At 43.6% G+C, this 19,375-nt stretch overlaps 1 protein-coding gene across 2 annotated transcripts in view; it reads left to right on the forward strand.

Moving 5' to 3' along the window:
- THOC2 (THO complex subunit 2) overlaps positions 1-19,375 on the forward strand; it is a 900,323-nt gene that overhangs the window by 140,326 nt on the left and 740,622 nt on the right. For both annotated transcript variants that reach the window (XM_069211944.1, XM_069211952.1), the window contains exons 9-10: positions 5,052-5,144; positions 13,292-13,447. In XM_069211944.1, coding sequence (XP_069068045.1) covers positions 5,052-5,144; positions 13,292-13,447 — 249 coding nt within the window. The remainder of the gene's footprint in view (positions 1-5,051; positions 5,145-13,291; positions 13,448-19,375) is intronic.

Raw genomic sequence — 19,375 nt, forward strand, 5'->3', positions numbered from 1 at the left:
GTGCTCAAGTGTTCACATAAGTTATCAGTGCCAAATTTGCATCCTTTTTCCCAAAAACTTGGGGAATCTAAAGGTACTCAGGATTTGTGGAATCCCCTGGAGTGGTGCAAAATATAGCCAAAATATAGCTTAATTTTGAGGGTTTATTTTTTTTAATTTTTTTTTAAATAGGGTGGAAAAGTACTCTACGTTTTTGGTATTTTCCAAGGAGATAGCCAATTTTTACATTTTTTTCTGCTTTCAGCCTACTTCTAGTTTGTGGTGGAAACCAGTGTGAAACCCCAGGGTGTTCCTGGAAAGCCATATATTTATGAAAAATAGAAACGGTTTTGAATTAAGCAAGGGAGTCGTGTAGATCCCTCAAGGTTTACCTAAACAAACTAAAAATGTTAAAAAAGAAATATTGAAAATGAGTAGGAAAGAAATGGTAATTTCTAACAATGTTGTCATCTGTAACGTTTTGTCTCAACGGCTGATGAACAAAACCAATGTACCATTACATTCACTAGACCCTTTTGGTTCTCTGAGAACCTGAGGTACCCAGAGCCAACAACTGAGCTGCACCGTAAAATGTTTTTTCATTGTGTAGAGAGTATAAACCAAATCATATGAAAACAAGGTATCAAGGTAACCTGTGCATTATTGAAATGGGCACAAGATATAGTGCTTAGGAGCAGTGGTTAACTGTACATCTCTGAATTTGTGGGTGCCCGTGCGAGCGTATGATTTTAAAGGTATTTTTCAAAATCTCTTCCTTCTTACACACTGGCTTACATATGGAAGGCACAAACACAGCGAAATCCAATTGGTTAGAAAAACATTTAGTAGTATTCTATACTATGCACCCACATGTCTTTTAATTAAAAAAATGGTACCTCACTTGTGTGGATAAGCCTAGTGCCCGCAACAGGAAACTGCTCAAAAACAACTAGGGAAACCTAGCAAACCTGCAATTTTTTAAAAACTAGACAACTAAGTGAGTCGAGGGTGGTGTGCCTTGTGTGGATACGATGAGGTTTATTTTACCCACACTACAATACAAACCGCAGACTTTTGCTGAAATGGTACATTTCCTTACATTTGTGATGGAAACTTCAGGAATCCATAGGAATCCACACAATTCCTACCACCCATCATTGCCCCATGTGTGCCGATGACAATGCTGCGCCACTTGTGTGGCTGGGCCTAGTGCCCTCAACAGGAACGGATCAAATCAAGGTTCATGGGGGCCCTTGCATGGGGATTCCTGTTGACCTCACTTTGATCAGATCTTGTTGCGGGTAGTAAGCCCAACCACACAAGTGGTGCAGTAATTTTATCTGCACAATGGTGCAATGCTTAGTGTTAGGAATATTGTGGATTCCATTAGATTCTGGAAGTTTCCATCACAGAAATGTAAGGAAAATGTGTGATTTAAGGGAAAGTTTGAGGTTTGAAGGGTATTGTGGATGAGAAAACCTCATGGGATTCAACCAAGACGCACTCCCCTGGAATCCCCTGGTTGGGTTGTCTAATTTTCAAAAATGTATGTGGATGGTAGGTTTCCATGTGTGGAGGTCCAGCATGGCCCCATATTTACTCAGCCACTCCTTATTACTGATCTGCACAACTAAGTTCCAAAATTGCCTTTAGATCCAATTGATTTTTGAATTGACAATTTTTCCAAATTTGTAAGCCTTGCTAGGGTCTTAGTTAAGTCCCCTTTAGCATTTCCTAAAAAAGTTTCAGAAGTTACTGTAGTTGGGGGTAAAGTAACTAGAAGTCATTTTAGTTCCTAAAAGAAATCTTCATTTCAAGATGAGAGATTTAAGGTCTCTCTGCAGTCTCAAAAAGGAGCTTTTGGCAGAGTACACAAAGGAACACCCTGCTGAAGAAGATAATCTTCCCTTGGATGGGAAAGAAATTGGGGATCAGGATAATGACCTATCCCCTCCTAATCTAACTAGGGAGGAGAGGGCCTCTGTCCCCACTGTCCCCAAGGATAGTACTCACAGCACCGAGACATCACATAGGTGGGTCAGGTTCTACTGGGTCCACTGAGGACAGCCTCAGTGAAGTGGACAGTCTTTTAGCAAGATTAGTCAGAAGAATAGCTTTGGAGGATAGACTCCAAGGTATAGAGAGGGAGAGAGCACATTTTGGTTTAGCACCCTAAGAGTGGCAGCAACGGAATGAATAGGCACAGAGAACAATCTTGTGCCCCTAAAATCCCCAAAGGGATTGTCCCCAAGTATGAGGATGGTGATGACATCAAATGGTTCACAGCCTTTGAGAGGGCTTGTGGAATGAGGAAAGTGGAAGTCTCACTGGGAAGCTCTCCTTTGGGAACTGTTCCCTGGTAAGTGTAGGGATAGACTCCTCACACCCACTGGAGCAAATACTGAGTTCTGTGTCTTCATGAAGGCTACCCTGATTGAGGGATTGAACTCACCACTGAGGAGTATAGAATTAGGTTCAGGGGAACTCACAAAACCTCAAGCCAATCCTCAGTTGACTTAATAGACTACTCAGTGAAAAGACAAGATGGTTGGTTATCTGGAAGTTAAGTGCATGACTTTGATGGGCTCTATAATTTGTTAATGAAAGAACACATCTTTAGTAACTGCTTTAATGAAAAGTTGCATCAATATCTGGTAGACCCAAGTCCAATTTCTCCTCAAGAAGTGGGTAAGAAGGCAGACCACTGGGTCAAGACTCGGTTGACTTCCACTGGGGGTGACCAAACGAAAGGGTTTACTAAGTCTCCCCATGGGAAGAGTGGTAAGACACCCAAGGGTAAAAGTAAAGAGTCTTCTAAAGGTCCCCAAAAACTTGCTCAGGAGGGTGGCCCCCGAACCTCTTCACTATCCACTCATCGGTACAAGTATAAAAACATTGATCCCAAAAAGACCAGGTGTTTCAACTGTAGACAGAATGGACACCAAACTGTAGATTTGGCCTGTCCAAAAAAGAATCCCCCTAGTACTGCACCAGCTAGTATTGGTATAGCCAATCTCCAGATGTGATCTACAGTGTGCCCACAGAAAATCAGGGTTCACACTGAAGCTATTTTAGTCTCTGAGGGTGTGGTAGATGTTGTCACTCTTGCTGTCTGGCCCCAAACATGAACAAATACAGACAGCATCCCTTGATTGATGGGACTAGAGTAGAAGCCCTGGGGTATACAGGTACCAGTGCCACCATGGTGACAGAAAAACTGATTTCATCAGCACAGTACTTGGCTGGGGAAACATATCCAGTTACCAGTGCTGAAAATGAACTAAGGTCCATCCCATGGATATGGTGTCCTTAGAATGGGGATAGGTTACTGACCTGAAACAGGTGGTGGTCTCTTTTGCAATCCCAGTTGAATGTCTGCTAGGGAATGACCTGTGGTCCTCAGCATGGGCTGAGGTAGAATTCAAAAACCATGCAGACAGTGTGGGGATCCCTGAGATGGTATGTGTGAAAACCAGAGCACAGAGCCAAGCACAGGGTGAAAAAGAAATGTTGGAGTCTGGAATAATGGCCCAACCTTCCAAGAGAAATGGCAAGAAGACTGAGACCAGCTTCTAAACAACAAAAAGCTTGGGCCCTCTTTCCAGGAGGAGGACTTACCCACCCCAGAGGGAACTGATCTAATGGAACTTGAACCTTACCGGGGAGAGCTCTTGGGCCCGGGGCACCCTCCGGGGAACAGCTGTGCCAAGGACGGAGAACCTGTCCTTGTCTTGAAGATCTGCAACAGCAGGCTGCTGCACTGGAGAAGGGAGATGTCAGTGGCTTCAACATGGTCTTCTGGGGGCAGGGACTCTTGTACACTAAGTCCAGAGACCTCAAACCTGGTACCACCAGGCGAGTGGTAGTGCCTCAACAGTTAAAGGAGTTTATCCTCACACTAGCCATGACATCCCCCTTGGTGGGCACCTGGGCCAAACCAAAACTTGGAATAGGCTAGTCAGCCATTTCTATTGGCTAGTTCTATTTCTGAAGGTGAAGGAGTTTTGCAGCTCCTGTGTCCCCTGCCAATCCACTGGTAAGGCCAGTGGCCACCCAGAGCCCCCCTAATTCCACTACCAGTGTTGGGGTTCCCTTTAAAAGGGTTGGTGTGGAAGTAGTGGGTCCACTCAAACCACCCCCTCCTAAGGAAACCAATATATACTGGTAGTAGTGGATCATGCTGTCAAGGAACCTGAAGCAATTCCCCTTAGGTCTACTACTGCCCCTGATGTAGCCAACACCCTCATTGGTATCTTCACCAGAGTAGGGTTTCCTAAGGAGGTGATATCTGACAGAGGTGCCAACTTCATGTCAATGTACATAAAACACATGTTGAATGAGCATGGAGTGATCGTCAAGTTCACCATACCATCCACAAACCAATGGACCTCTTTTTGAAAGTTTCTAAAAGACATTGAAGGGCATGACCATGGGACTCCCTGAAAAGTTCAAAAGGAGATGTGATGTCTGTACATTTCCTTTAGAGGAGGTACTTTGCACCTGCTGTTTGATCACTCAATCTTACTAGTTCATTTTTTTAAATCATCTTACATGTAAACTCCCACTACTATTTAGTCTAACTGTTTTTGTGTCCTGTTGTTTAACCAGTAAAACTTTGTTTGCCCTCCCCTGTACTGCTGTTTTTCAAAACAAATGCTTCATCTTGGTCTTAAAATACTAAAAATGTGTTCTTGTGTATGAATTGCTACATCATTGGCTGATGTTTCACAGTGTAACTTGAGGGAAATGGCTGTTAAGTCTTGGTTGGAATTGTGTTGTACTTAATATGTATACTCCTTGTCCTGCTGGGTACTAGAGTTTACTTTAGCCCCACATACAGCATTGCTCTCACACTATAATTATGTTTGTGTGCATTTGTATGTATGTGCATGTACAGAAGCTCAAGAGTAAATAGCTATTGAAGGAAGGTTTAAGTTTCCACATAAAATCTTATCCTTTCTTTAATGCCCTTTATTTGAGGTTTTGTGAGGTGGGATGTTATCTCTGCAGTAACTAATATGTTTTTCCCTTCAGTGACTGCTTAGCTACTAAACTTTGTTGTTTTCATTTAGGAGCCTAATGGAGAGACTCCGTCCTCATTGTATAGAGTTGCAGCAGTTCTTCTTCAGCATAATCTTATAGCTTTAGATGACCTTTATATACACGTAAGTATTCTTGTTGCACTCCATACTTACGAATTGAGCTTCTTGGTGTATGGCTGTTTAATGTAGTGTTAGCATCTCTTCTCCCTGAAATCTGAGCCTGTTCAGTCAGTCAATTAAACTATTTGATATATGAATGTATTTATTTTTTAAGTACAAAATCCAAATATTTGTGCTTATTTAATATATAACTAAAAATTCCAACCCTATTGGAACTCCACCCATCAACCCTTATATACAACAGATGATTAATACAAAAAGAGAACTTAAAAAAAACTCAACATAGATACTAAAACAAGGGGCAAGTCCCACCAAGTCATTTAAGGAGGACGCCCAGCAGATTATTCACACCTTTCAATTGTCTCCTTTGATAATCTACTTTGACAATGTTTCAGCTCCATTTGAATGGTACGGCCCATCATCAAGAGTATGTGAGGTTTATACATTATTTAAGTGAAGGGTGGTAAATCGTAAGAGTTCTTTAATATAACCCAGTTTACTTCCGAATAAACTACACAGGGCTGTTTAAGATTACAGTGTTGTAAATCTAACCAATGAGCCTACTTGTACTCAATCCAGATCAAATCGTAATTGGCATGTTATAAGCTCATATCCATCAGATGAGTATCCCAATGCAATTTTATGTCCGAGCACCATCTTTTATTCAATCTGCTAGTGGCTAAGATGGTGGAATATTGAGATGAGATTGTTTACAGAATTTACAGTGAGGAACCATTCCAATCCATTTATAACAGTTTATTACTCTGCTTCTCATAAAACTGTATACTACCTCATGAATAGCTTCTCATTCTGTAGTTGTGGAATGCTGTTTATAAAGTAGGTCTCCCGGAAAAAAGGAGAAATTACATTTGAAATAAATGTACCTGTGAAACAGAATCCTGTATATGAAGCTCGGAGATTGTTCTTGCCACTGGGTTTTGTATGATCTGAATCGTGTAACTCTGTTTCTAAGGGGAAATCTAGAATGCAGGCATTTCCATAATTCTGATGGGAGTTGACAGCTGCATTAGCCAATACTACTCTCAGATTACTCGGAGCATAAGGGAAAACCTTCTGTAAAAGTTTTAAACGTAGTAAGAAAGAAGATAATGTAGTAGTATTCTGTGGCCTGAGACTAAGGCCCTTGTTAAGATTTTGGTGGGTGGGTGGGTGTTAATTCATAGTCCTCCCTGAGGTGTTGGTTTTCTGCAGGTCGAGCCGGGGGCGTGGGGTGCAGTGTGTAGAGTCTCACGCTTCCATCGGGAAACGTGAAGTCCTTGGAAGTTGCTTCTTTGTTGCAAAGAAGTAGCTGATTTTGAACAGGGCCGCTGTTCACAGGAGTTTCTTGGTCCTGTAGTCCAGGGCAGTCGTCTGAGGCTTCAGAGGTCGCTGGTCCCTGTCGGATGCGTCGCTGGAGCAGGTTTTCGAAGTTGGAGACAGGCCGGTAGGGCTGGGGCCAAATCAGTTGTCGTCTTCCTTCGTCTCCGCAGGCTTGTAGGTCAGCAGTCCTTCTTTCTTCAGGTTGTAGGAATCTGATTTCCTGGGATCTGTGTAGCCCGTAAATACTGAATTTAGGGGTGTGTTTAGGTCTGGGAGGGACGTAGCCAATGGCTACTATCCTTGAGGGTGGCTACACCCTCTTTGTGCCTCCTCCCTGTGGGGGGGGGGGGGGCACATCCCTAATCCTATTGGGGGAAATCCTCCAAACTCAAGATGGAGGATTTCTCAAGGCAGGGGTCACCTCAGCTCAGGACACCTTAGGGGCTGTCCTGACTGGTGGGTGACTCCTTGTTTTTCTCATTATCTCCTCCAGCCTTGCTGCCAAAAGTGGGGGCAGCAGCCAGAGGGGCGGGCATCTCCACTAGCTGGGATGCCCTGGGGCGCTGTAAAAAAGGGGGTGAGCCTTGAGGCTCACCGCCAGGTGTTACAGTTCCTGCAGGGGGAGGTGAGAAGCACCTCCACCCAGTACAGTCTTTGTTCCTGGCCACAGAGTGACAAAGGCACTCCCCATGTGGCCAGCAACATGTCTGGTGTGTGGCAGGCTAGTAGAAATTAGTCAGCCTACACTAGAAGTCGGATTGGTATTCAGGGGGGGCATCTCGAAGATGCCCTTTGGGTGCATGTTACAATAACTTGCACACTGGCATTTATTGTGCTGAGAAGTTTGATACCAAACTTCCCAGATTTCAGTGTAGCCATTATGGAACTGTGGAGTTCGTGTTTGAGAAACTCCCAGACCATATACTCTTATGGCTACCCTGCACTTAAAATGTCTAAGGTTTTGCTTAGACACTGTAGGGGCATAGTGCTAATGCACTTATGTCCTCACCTGTGGTATAGTGCACCCTGCCTTAGGGCTGTAAGGCCTGCTAGAGGGGTGACTTACCTATGCCACAGGCAGTGTGAGGTTGACATGGCACTCTGAGGGGAGTGCCATGGGCTCAGTGAGGGGTTCCCAGGGTGGTATAAGACATGCTGCAGCCCTTAGAGACCTTCCGTGGCATCAGGGCCCCTGGTACCAGGGGTACCATTTACAAGGGACTTATCTGGGTGCCAGGGCTGTACCAATTGTGGGAACAAAGGTACAGTTTAGGGAAAGAACACTGGTGCTGGGGCCTGGGTAGCAGGATCCCAGCACACTTTGTCATAACTGGCATCAACAAAAGGCAAAACGTCAGTTGGTAACCATGCCAAGGAGGCATTTCCTTACACTAGGTCTCCAAAATGTCCCCCTCTGTAATATGGGTAGCCATTGTAACAGTCGCATTACCAGAGTGTTTCCCACTGCCTAGAGCAGCTGAGGTAACTGCAGTGCCACAATGTCTGGGGTCTGCCGCCTGCTGAAGTGAAGCATTAGAGAGAAAAGCAGCTGCGACTATTGTTTAAGACCCCTCATGTCCCACTGCCTGTCTGTCCTAGCGACCCCCTCAGAAGCCCCTCCAAAAACAATGGAAGACCCATCCACCAAGCTGTGTACTAGCTCCATATCTGCAAGAGGGGCAGGTGCATCAGAGTAATGTGAAGTGAAGTGGATCTGGACAGTTACCTTGTTGCGAGGTGAAGGAAAGTGGCTCTTTTTGACAAATGTTACCCCTCACGTTTTGCCTGGTACCTGATGTGATTTTGACTGAAAGTGCACTGGGTTCCTACTAACCAGTTCCCCAGTGCCAGATCTTTTTCCCTAAGCTGTACTATTGTTTCCCTAATTGGTAAATCCTTTAGCACCTTTTTATAAGTCCCTAGTAAATGGTACCCCTGGTGCCTAGGACCTGGGGTACTAAGGAGGTTCCCTAAGGGCTGCAGCACTAATTGTGCCACCCTAAGGCACCCCTCACCAAGCATGTTAGTCTGCCGTTGTAGGCTGCTTGACTTGGTACAGACAAAAGTGAAAACACAACATGGCGCACAGCCTGTGTGCCATGTTCCATTAACACTGCATGCACTATATCTAATTCACCCCTCTAGAAGGCCATAGAGCCCTAAGGCCGTGGGCATTATATTACATGTGAGGGCGTATCTGCACGAGCAGATATGCCCTTGCTAGGTATTTGTCACTTCTGAGACATAGTAAGTGACCAGGGAAGCCATTTTAAATGCTTGTGCTGGACACTGGTCAATACAAGTTCCCCAGCTACATCATCGCTTCACTGAAGATGGGGATGTTTGATGTCAAACATCTCGTGTTGGCGAACCCTCTCCGATGCCAGTTAAGTCTGATATCCGTCCTTGGATACTTAAAAATATATTCTTCCAACCATAGGATGGAGTTGTCAGAATTATAATAAAAATTGAACAATAATGGGATGGATGTCTTCACTGTAAGCTGTGGTATTAAATCTAAATGAGTGAATAAGGGTACATAGAGATTGGGTGCACTCATTAAACAGGTTGGAGAATAAGTCAGACTCAAGTTACAACTGTCCTGTAGATCTCAATGTGTCCATGGGACCGACATGGAACCCACCAGTCTAACTACCTTTTTGAAATTGTTGAACATGTCCAGGGCTGCGGCACTGATGGCAAAGATGGAGAAGACCTATGGATGTGAGAAAAGGCAATCAAGCAATATAGGTACCCAGAAGTAGAGGTGCCCCCTGAAGCTCTACCAGCCACTGGTGTGCTTGCTGACCAATTTTTGCCAGCCTGCTACCCAAGATACCTTTTGGACCCTGAGGGTGAGAGCCTTCTGCTCTCCTGAGGCCCAGAGCAGAAACCTGTCTGGGAAGAGGGTGACACACCCTCCTGCAGAAGGACCTGCTGATTAGCCTTTCTAAGGCGGAAAGCTTCAAAGAACTGTTGCTTTTGAAATGAGAATCCAGCTCCCCTCACAGGAGAAGAAGCCACCCACCCTGTCCAGAGCCCATTTGGCACTTGTACTGGCAGGAAAATTATCTAGTCAGGTAGGCGTGCCACTCCCAGGCTAGTACCACCCTAAAGGTGGGCTACTGCGAGGTGGACACTGTTTTTCAGAAGTAGCCATCTTTGTGATGGCATACTTAAAAACTTCTGGGAGAGGGTTATGCCCACATTCCACAGAAAGTGGTCATATATGGACGCAGTGACCCACAAAGGTCAGTAGCCCATTGGCTACTAGCCTACTCACTCTTAACACCCCTAAATTCTGTATTTAGGGAATGCCTTGGCACCAGAGAAGGGTATCCCTGCTGACCTTAAGGACACTTCAGAGGTGCAAAGGCAAGAACTGAAGATCAGTGACTGACTTGGCTCCAACCCTGCCAGCCTGCCTATGGACTTCGACAATTGCAAGATAGATGCCTAGTCCTCCAGCTGCTGAAACTTCCAAAAGCCCCTGGAAGACTGCCAGTCTGCACCCCAGCACAAAAAACCCACGTAGAGTAGCGGAGCTCCTCCCCTGCATCCTTGCAGACACCAAAGAACTGCTGAAGAGTATTCTGGACCGCCAGACAGCACAACTGGACTCAAGCCTCCCAGCCCTTGTTGAAGTGGTCCAACATTTCCCACCTGGTTCCCAGAAACAAAGTCCATCGTGGGTTTCCCCCATGCAACCTTCACCCAGACGCCTGCAGTCTCCTTGTGTAGGTCCCCCTCAACTGCCGAGGGCAACCCCGACGGTCCACTGCACATCTGTACCCGTAAGCGCTGGACAGAAGAGTACCACTGGTGTCTCTGCAGCCCCCAGTCTCATGAGACTTGAGCCCAGATGTTAGTATACCCGGACTGGTTCCCCAGTCCACACCTGCAGCCTGTTCTGTGGGCGCCTTTCTACTGCAGCTGCCACCGGTTGATGAAAACCTGACAGTCCAAGAACCCTTTGCACCCAGATGCCTCCGACCAAGGAGAAGAGAGCCACTGGTGTCCCTACGTCCCCGAGCATTGCAAGACCTGAGCCCACCCAGTGGCTCACCTAAACAGGGTGCCCCCTCTTAGCCTCCAGCCTCTTTTTGCAGTGATCAATCTCCATGGGAACACATTGGGCACCCAACGCTGTCTTGCACTCTGCACCCGGCTACTCCCGTGCCGCTGAGGATGTACTGTGGGTGCTGCCTTGGACCTTGCCCTCTACTCACCTTAACCGCAGGAGATTTGTCTTGTAAGTTGCTGTATTCTACTTGTTTGCAGAACTTGTTTTTCCTACCATAGGATAACATTCTGAGTTCTGCCAACTGTCCACTTCTTAAAGTAAAAAGAATTCCTATTAAACGCGTACTTACTGAACAATTTTTCTCTGATGCCTAAACTTTGATACCTGCTATTTTTATACCTTGGTGTGGATCACCTTGAGTTGTGTGACTCATTTATTGTGTGTATTTGTAGATGTCTTGCATTCCTCTGTGTTAAACCTAAGGCTGCTCAGCTGCACTACCGCCCTGTCCACTCACTGGGGAACCGATGAACCCTTTACACAGTATTCACATACCACATAAAGTGCCAACTTCCTACAGAGAATATTTTAACATTTTAAGTTTAGTGCGTATCCTACTCTCTTACCATTTTGAAACAATAGTTCTGGATCAGACAGGACACTTACATTTTAAATGTGGATACCGGTATTGAGTGTGTGTCAAGTTGGGATGGCTGTAGGAGAAATAACCAACAACAGAAGTCTGATATCCGTCCTTGGATACTTAAAAATATATTCTTCCAACCATAGGATGGAGTTGTCAGAATTATAATAAAAATTGAACAATAATGGGATGGATGTCTTCACTGTAAGCTGTGGTATTAAATCTAAATGAGTGAATAAGGGTACATAGAGATTGGGTGCACTCATTAAACAGGTTGGAGAATAAGTCAGACTCAAGTTACAACTGTCCTGTAGATCTCAATGTGTCCATGGGACCGACATGGAACCCACCAGTCTAACTACCTTTTTGAAATTGTTGAACATGTCCAGGGCTGCGGCACTGATGGCAAAGATGGAGAAGACCTATGGATGTGAGAAAAGGCAATCAAGCAATATAGGTAGTTTTTAGTCAGACAGCTCTTCTTGTGAGATGGAGGTTCTTTGCGTTTTTCTGCAGTCTTTCACAAGCGACTGAAGGACACGAGTATTGTTACTCCTTGCTCTTAAATGTACTTGAAATATGCACAGTTCTTTCATTTGAATGTAATTTGCATGAATCATAACATTCTGAATGAAAGGAACAATACACAGCCTTGATTCTAATTTCTTGTGCCCTATTGTAACCATACAACTTATTAATGGCACAGTACCTTTATCTTGTTAAAGCCAAAAGCATTATCACAAGACTGTTTTTGTTCTTATAGTTGTCAGTGCTTAACACTTTGAAACTGATGTTAACAAAGAACCTGCATATAACACTATGGTTGTCCAAGACACCGTTGTTACAACACAGCTTTTAGGGTGTGTCACAATTTTAGTATGCAGGAGCAACAGGAGCTCCCTCCACCCAAACAAGTTATATCTAACTCGCTCAAGATATGACTAAACCCAGGCATCTGAAGACAAATCTCGAGAGTTCAAATAATGGGGGCTTCAGTCCACAAGCAACATTTATCTTTCCATGCCAGTGATGTATTTCTGAACCATATACTCTGGCCTTATAAAGAAGGTTACATGTGCTAATTTTGTTTTTCAGACAATTTTGACATGTTGTAAATGTCTGAGCACATGCACAAGGCACTGGATAGCAGAATCCCAGTGTTAGAGTTCAAGATTACGAGCAGGTGTGTTAAAAAAATAAATAAAAAAATTACGGATGACCATATGTACCTTATTAATAATCTGGCCTCATTTCCCTTTTTGTGGGTGCCCCACTGACCTTGTGGTCTCTGAAGTTTAGGGACTGTGACCTTGTGCCAGTAATGTATTAGTAATTGGGAATTTTTCTTTTTGGAGTATGGTGGTGCTTCCTGTCCTTAATTTGCTTCCAAAACCAACTCGACGGTGCTCTGAACAGCGTGAAAATCCCAAAACACCCTGTAATCAACAATAAATTTGCTGATATAGTGCAATTCTTATATTGAGGAACACATCCAGCTGATATTCATTTACAGTCTTTATATTTAGTAACACATAATCAGTGTTTATTGAATAATGTTCATTCCTTCATGGTAGATCTTCTAATGTGATTTGTATTATAATTTCTCAATGTCCCAAACAAGCCTTTACGCATTCCACGCCAAGTCAACACGTGTTTCGTCGGGGATATCTCCCACCAGACTTCCTCAGGGCTTTTCTTGTTCTTAAATCATGTGTTTACCAATCACTCCGTTGATTTTTCTGACCAAGAGATTTCTCTTCATGTGTTATTAATCATAATTCCTTTTGTTTGTTTTATTCCATTTATCTGTTAGTTATGTTTTGATCCCTATTGAACTAATCAATGAGAGTACGCTGTGAATATCAGATGGATGTGAACCTTGTGCCAGTAGTTGTAGGTGGCGGGAACCTGAGCGTTCACTGTTCTCCTTTTGTTTTTGTTTTTTAAGCATGATTTGTGCTGGACAAGGATTAGCACCATACTGTGGTCCAGTTCTAAGGAATTGTTTGTGAGAAATCTTAATATATACAACATAGTTAATTTTAAAAAAAAAGTACATTTTCCTCCTTGTTTGACGTTTGTTTTTCGTTTTGTTGTTTCACAAAAAGCAAGCTTTTATTTTCGACTAAATGCTAAATAATCATTTTGACTTATTTTCCTTAGCTTCTGCCTATGGATAACACAATTCAGGAAGAACACAAGCGAGAAATTATGGAGGCAAAGCAAATTGTTAGAAAACTTACATTGGTAATATTGTCTTCTGACAAAAGTGATGAGAAGGAGAAAGAGAAAGATAAGGAAGACGAAAAAACAGAAAAGGTATTTAAGCAATGATGTCCTTTGTTCCAGGGTGCTCCTTTTAAAGATAATGTATCATTTATGCTAAGGTTTGTATCTATCTGTCTATCATAATCTTTTCCATACGAAGTTAGGCACAGGAGCAGCCAAAACAGCTGAATGGAATTACACCAAATTTGGCAGAAAGCTATATCTTTTTCCAGAAAATATCTTTGTGTAAATCCTTTGAGAAAATAACATAAATTATAAATATTACACGCTGCAGAGGATCTGCAACGGATCCACAACCTCAACCATGCATTGTGAATGGCTAGCCACAGCCTGAAGGCAAAGTAGCAGCTGCCATATTAGGGTTCAGGGCCTTGGTCCTAGAGTCCTAAAATATAAAACATAAAAAAAACTAAAAAGGTGGGGCGGGGGGATACAGCATAAGGAGCACCTAAACCCCTCAAAATGACACCTAAGGGTCAGATTTTTTGGGGGGGTCCTATGCGTCCGCCATGACACCCCACCCCTAGGGCTTTACGGTTAATGCACAGACCTGCAATAAATCCCCATGGGTGTCACAGTGGGTGTTGTGGTGATTCCACAGCCCTCCCCCACATCTCCCTCCCCCCCCACCCCCCCAAAAATAATTAATAAAAATAAGACCTTGTGTACCGACAGGGAGGATGGGTGCTCGTTCCCTAAGGTAACTAACTCGGGCCCCTGCCATGCAGCTTTCCCATCATTAATTTCACTGCACATTTGGCAGTGATATTATCAATGATCTCATAGAAGATACCATGAGTGATGTAATATGTGCGGTAATTAAGAGGGCATGGCGAGATTGAGAGTTATAGTTAACGTAGGGCACGAGTTATAGTTACTTGAGATAACTATAACTGCTGAATTTTCTGTGGTTTTGTGTGTGTAAAATTTGAACCTAACTACAATGTCCTTGTAACTTTTGTTTTTTTTCAGTGAATTTCCATGTTTTTTAAAAGCTATTTCCTAACTGATGTCCTTGTAACCTGGGTGTGTGAGGGTATATGTTTGACTGACAGCATTAGATGTAAAAGATGCTTACTTCCACATTTCAATACATCCATCACATCACAAATACCTATGATTTGTGATTGCAGGAAAGAATTACCAGTTCAAAGTGCTACCTTTTGGATTAACACCAGCACCAAGGGTATTCACCAAGTACCTTGCAGTGGACGCATCATACCTCAGAAGGCAACATATACATTTCTTTCCCTATCTGGACTACTAGCTCATATAAAAACCAGCACCATTCAAACCTGTCAACAGCACACATAGTACACAGTGGACATCCTACACAACCTAGGATTCACAATCAATTACCAAAAATCTAATCTGCAACCAGCACAAATACAACTGTATGTAGGAGCATTTCTGAGCACTCAGTCAGCATTAGCATACCCAAACCCACTGAGAATTCAAGCTTTCCACAATCTCATATCCCAACTACAACACAGTCACACTTACACAGTGAGGTTCATCATGAAACTCTTGGGAATGATGGCATCATGCATAGCAATCGTACCCAATGCACGTCTAAACATGAGACCGCTACAACAGTGTCTCTCGCAACAATGGTCTGAAGCGCAGGGTCAACTTCACAATATAATGTTGTTTAACCGCCAAACTTACCACTCTGGAATGGTGGAATCACACCAACTTAATAAAAGGGTGGCCATTCCAGAATGTGCCACAGACCATAATCACAACCGATGCATCAATGATAGCTTGGGGAGCCCATATCAACAACCTTACTGTAAGGAAATGTCTCCTTGGCATGGTTACCCCCTGACTTTTTGCCTTTTGCTGATGCCAGGTTATGATTGAAAGTGTGCTGGGACCCTGCTAACCAGGCCTCAGCACCTGTGTTCTTTCCCTAAAGAAAAGTCCCTTGTAAATGGTACCCCTGGTACGAAGGGCCCTGATTCCAGGGAAGGTCTCTAAGGGCTGCAGCATGTCTTATGCCACCCTGAGGACCCCTCACTCAGCACATGCACACTCGCAGCTTGTGTGTGCTGGTGGGGAGAAAATGACTAAGTCGACATGACACTCCCCTCAGAGTGCCATGCCAACCTCACACTGCCTATGGCATAGTTCAGTCACCCCTCTAGCAGGCCTTACAGCCCTAAGGCAGGGTGCACTATATCACAGGTGAGGGCATATGTGCATGAGCACTATGCCCCTACAGTGTCTAAGTAAAACCTTATTAAGTGCAGGGTAGCCATAAGTGTAAATGGTCTGGAAGTTTGTCAAACACGAACTGCACAGTTCCATAATGGCTACACTGAAATCTGGGAAGTTTGGTATCAAACTTCTCAGCACAATAAATGCACACTGATGCCAGTGTGGAATTTATTGTAAAATGCACCCCGAGGGCATCTTAGAGATGCCCCCTGAATACCAAATTGACTTCTAGTGTGGGGCTGACCAGTTTCTGCCAGCCTGCCACAACCAGACGAGGATCTGGCCACATGGGGAGAATGACTGTCACTCTGTGGCCAGGAACAAAGCCTGTACTGGGTGGAGGTGCTTCTCACCTCCCCCTGCAGGAACTGTTACTCCTGGCGGTGAGCCTCAAATGCTCACCCCTTTTGTTACAGCACCACAGCTAGTGGAGATGCTTGCCCTCTGGCCACTGCCCCCACTTTTGGCTGCATGGCTGGAGGAGATAATTAGAAAAACTAGGAGGAGTCACTCACCAGTCAGGACAGTCCGTGAGGTGACCTGTGCCTTTAGAAATCCTCCATCTTAGTTTTGGAGGATTCCCCCAATAGGATTAGGGATGTGCCCCCTCCCCTCAGGGGTTGTTTTAATCCAGAAATTCAACCGGCAATACTTAATATGCCTTTTGACAAGAAACATCTATTCGGCCCAGAAGTAGACACCACTATTGAAACACTGAGAAAAGACTCAGATAATGTGAAAGCAATGGGGACTTTATACACCACACCATAAAGAGGCTCCTTTCGCAGACCCCAGTTTAGAGGAGATTTTAAGCCACAGACCTCTGATGCTTCCACCTCCCAAACAAAGCCGGAACAACGAACCCAATATTAAAGAGGGGGGTTTAGAGGGTCCTATAGAGGACAATATTGCAGAGGTAAATTCCAAACTTCAAAGCAAACCACTACGCCACCTAAGCAGTGACTTCCTTCCCACTTTCCGCTCCACACTTCTCCTGTGGAGGGAAGACTACAGCAATTCCACTCTGATTGGCAAAATATCACCACAGACAATTTGGTATTATCAATTATCCTCAATGGCTATTGCCTAGAATTAATCTTCACCCCTCCAAACATTCCACCACTATACCACAAGTTGTCCCCAGAACACAGTGTTCTGTTGCAACAAGAGGTACAATCTCTACTATTAAAACAAGTAATAGAATTGGTTCTACATTCTCAACAAGGAACAGGAGTATACTCGCTATACTAACTCATTCTCAAAAAACGATGGCACCCTCAGGCCAATTTTGGACCTCAGGCCCCTTAATCTATACATCCTGTCACAGCATTTTCACATGGTAACTCTGCAAAATGACATTCCACTACTACAAAAACAAGATTACATGACTGCTTTAGACATCAAAGATGCATATTTCCACATACCCATCCATCCAGCTCGCAGAAAATACCTCAGGTTTGTCATAGCAGGAAAACATTACCAGTTCAAAGTGTTGCCATTCGGCATAACTGCTCCAAGAGTGTTCTCAAAATGTCTAGCAGTAGTAGCAGCCTACTTAAGAAGACAACACATCCACGTCTTTCCATATCTAGACGATTGGCTAATAAAATCAAGCAATTTTACACAATGCCAACAACACACTCATTATGTGATAGAAACCTTGCATATGCTAGGGTTCACTCTCAATTACCAAAAATCACCCAGCACAAGTACAACCTTACCTAGGTGCTATCCTAGATACTCAGAAGCCCTAGCTTATCCAAATAAACAAAGGATACAAGCTTTTCAAAATCTCATACCGCACATACAGCCAAATCAACAATATACTGTAAGATTTATCATGAAAATTCTAGGAATGATGGCATCCTGCATAGCCATAGTTCCACATGAAAGGCTAAACATGAGGCCCTTACAACAATGGTCTCAAGCACACGATCAACTTCAAGATCTAGTTTTGATGGACCGCCAAACACATATGCCCCTTCAATGGTGGAATCGCAGCAATCTAATAAAGGGGCTGTCATTCCAAGACCCTGTGCCTTGGACCATAATCACAACAGACGAATCAATGATCGGTTGGGGAGCTTACCTCAACAATCAAACCATTGAAGGACACTGGGATGGCAAATAGAAACCGCTTCACATAAACCACCTAGAACTATTACCTGCATTTCTTGCTCCAAAAGCGTTTCAACCTCTAATCAAACAGAAGACTGTTCTCATAATAACAGACAACATGACAACCATGTATTATCTCAACAAACAGGGCGGGACACACTCATCTCAACTGTCCCTGCTTGCCCAACAATATGGAAATGGGCAGTTCACAATCACATTCATCTATTAGCACAATACATTCCAGGTATAGATAATCAGCTGGCAGATCTCCTAAGCAGAAATCACCAACAAACACACAAATGGGAGATTCACTCCCAAGTACTTCAAAAGTGGGGAACACCAGAGATATATCTATTCGCAACCAGCAAAAATGCAAAATACCTAAACTTCGCATCCAGACAAACACATCCTCTATCCAAGGGCAATGCTTTATGGATCAGGAGCATTTGCTTACGCTTTTCCCCCTCTCCCACTCCTTCCTTTTCTAGTCAGCAAACTACTTCAAACATCACTCACCTTGATTCTAATAGCACCAACATGGTCATGTCAGCTTTGGTACACGACTCGCCTAGATCTGTCTGTATTACCACATTCCAAACTCCTAAAATCATTGACCCACTTGAAGCATCCGTACACGATATTGTATGCTATTTACTTCATTCACAAAAATCACATTTAGCTTTTTCATCCATCAAGATGCATCTCATTGCAATATCTGCATACTTAAAGAATATTCAACATAATTCTCTAGTTAGAATTCCTGTTAGTAAAGCCTTCATGGAAGGATTAAAGCGTATTATTCCACCTAGAACACCACCTGTTCCATTGTGGAATTTAAATATCGCACTTATGAGACTCATGGGACCACCTTTTGAACCCATGCACTCGTCAAATTCAATATTTAACATGGAAGGTTGCTTTCCTTGTAGCTATTCATTAAGAAGAGTTAGTGAAATACAAGCCTTCACTCTTGAAGAACCTTTTTTCCAAGTGCACAAACAGTACCAAAAGTAGTATCTCCTTTTCACATCAACCAAACAGTGGAATAGCCAGTCTTCTTTCCACAGCCAGACTCTGTGGCAGAAAGAGCTCTTCATACCCTAGATCTCAAAAGAGCTCCTATATACTGTATAGATAGAACCAAAGATTTTAGAAAAACAAAACAACTTTTCGTTGCCTTGCAACAACCACATAAAGGCAATCCTATATCAAAACAAAGTTTAGCGAGATGGATTGTTAGATGCAGACAAACATGCTACATCAAAGCAAAAACAACTTTTGATCCCTCCTAGAGCACATTCAACAAGAAAGAAAGGTGTGTCAATGGCATTTTTAGGAAATATACCAATGGTTGATATGTTAAGCAGCCACGTGGTCAACTCCTCATATATTTACAAAACGCTATTGTGTTGATGGTTTTTTTTTCACAGCGACAAGCCACTGTAGGCCAAGCTGTCTTAAGAACACTATTTCAAACAACTTCAACTCCTACAGGCTAGCCACCGCTAATTTTGTAGTATATGCATAGCATGTTTATCTGCAGCTACACATGCCATCAAACGGAAAATGTCACGTTCAATGGCATCTGTCGCTGTAGATACGCATGTTCTGCAATAGCTC

This window comes from Pleurodeles waltl, chromosome 2_1 (genome assembly GCF_031143425.1).
Source record: "Pleurodeles waltl isolate 20211129_DDA chromosome 2_1, aPleWal1.hap1.20221129, whole genome shotgun sequence".
Lineage (NCBI taxonomy): Eukaryota > Metazoa > Chordata > Amphibia > Caudata > Salamandridae > Pleurodeles > Pleurodeles waltl.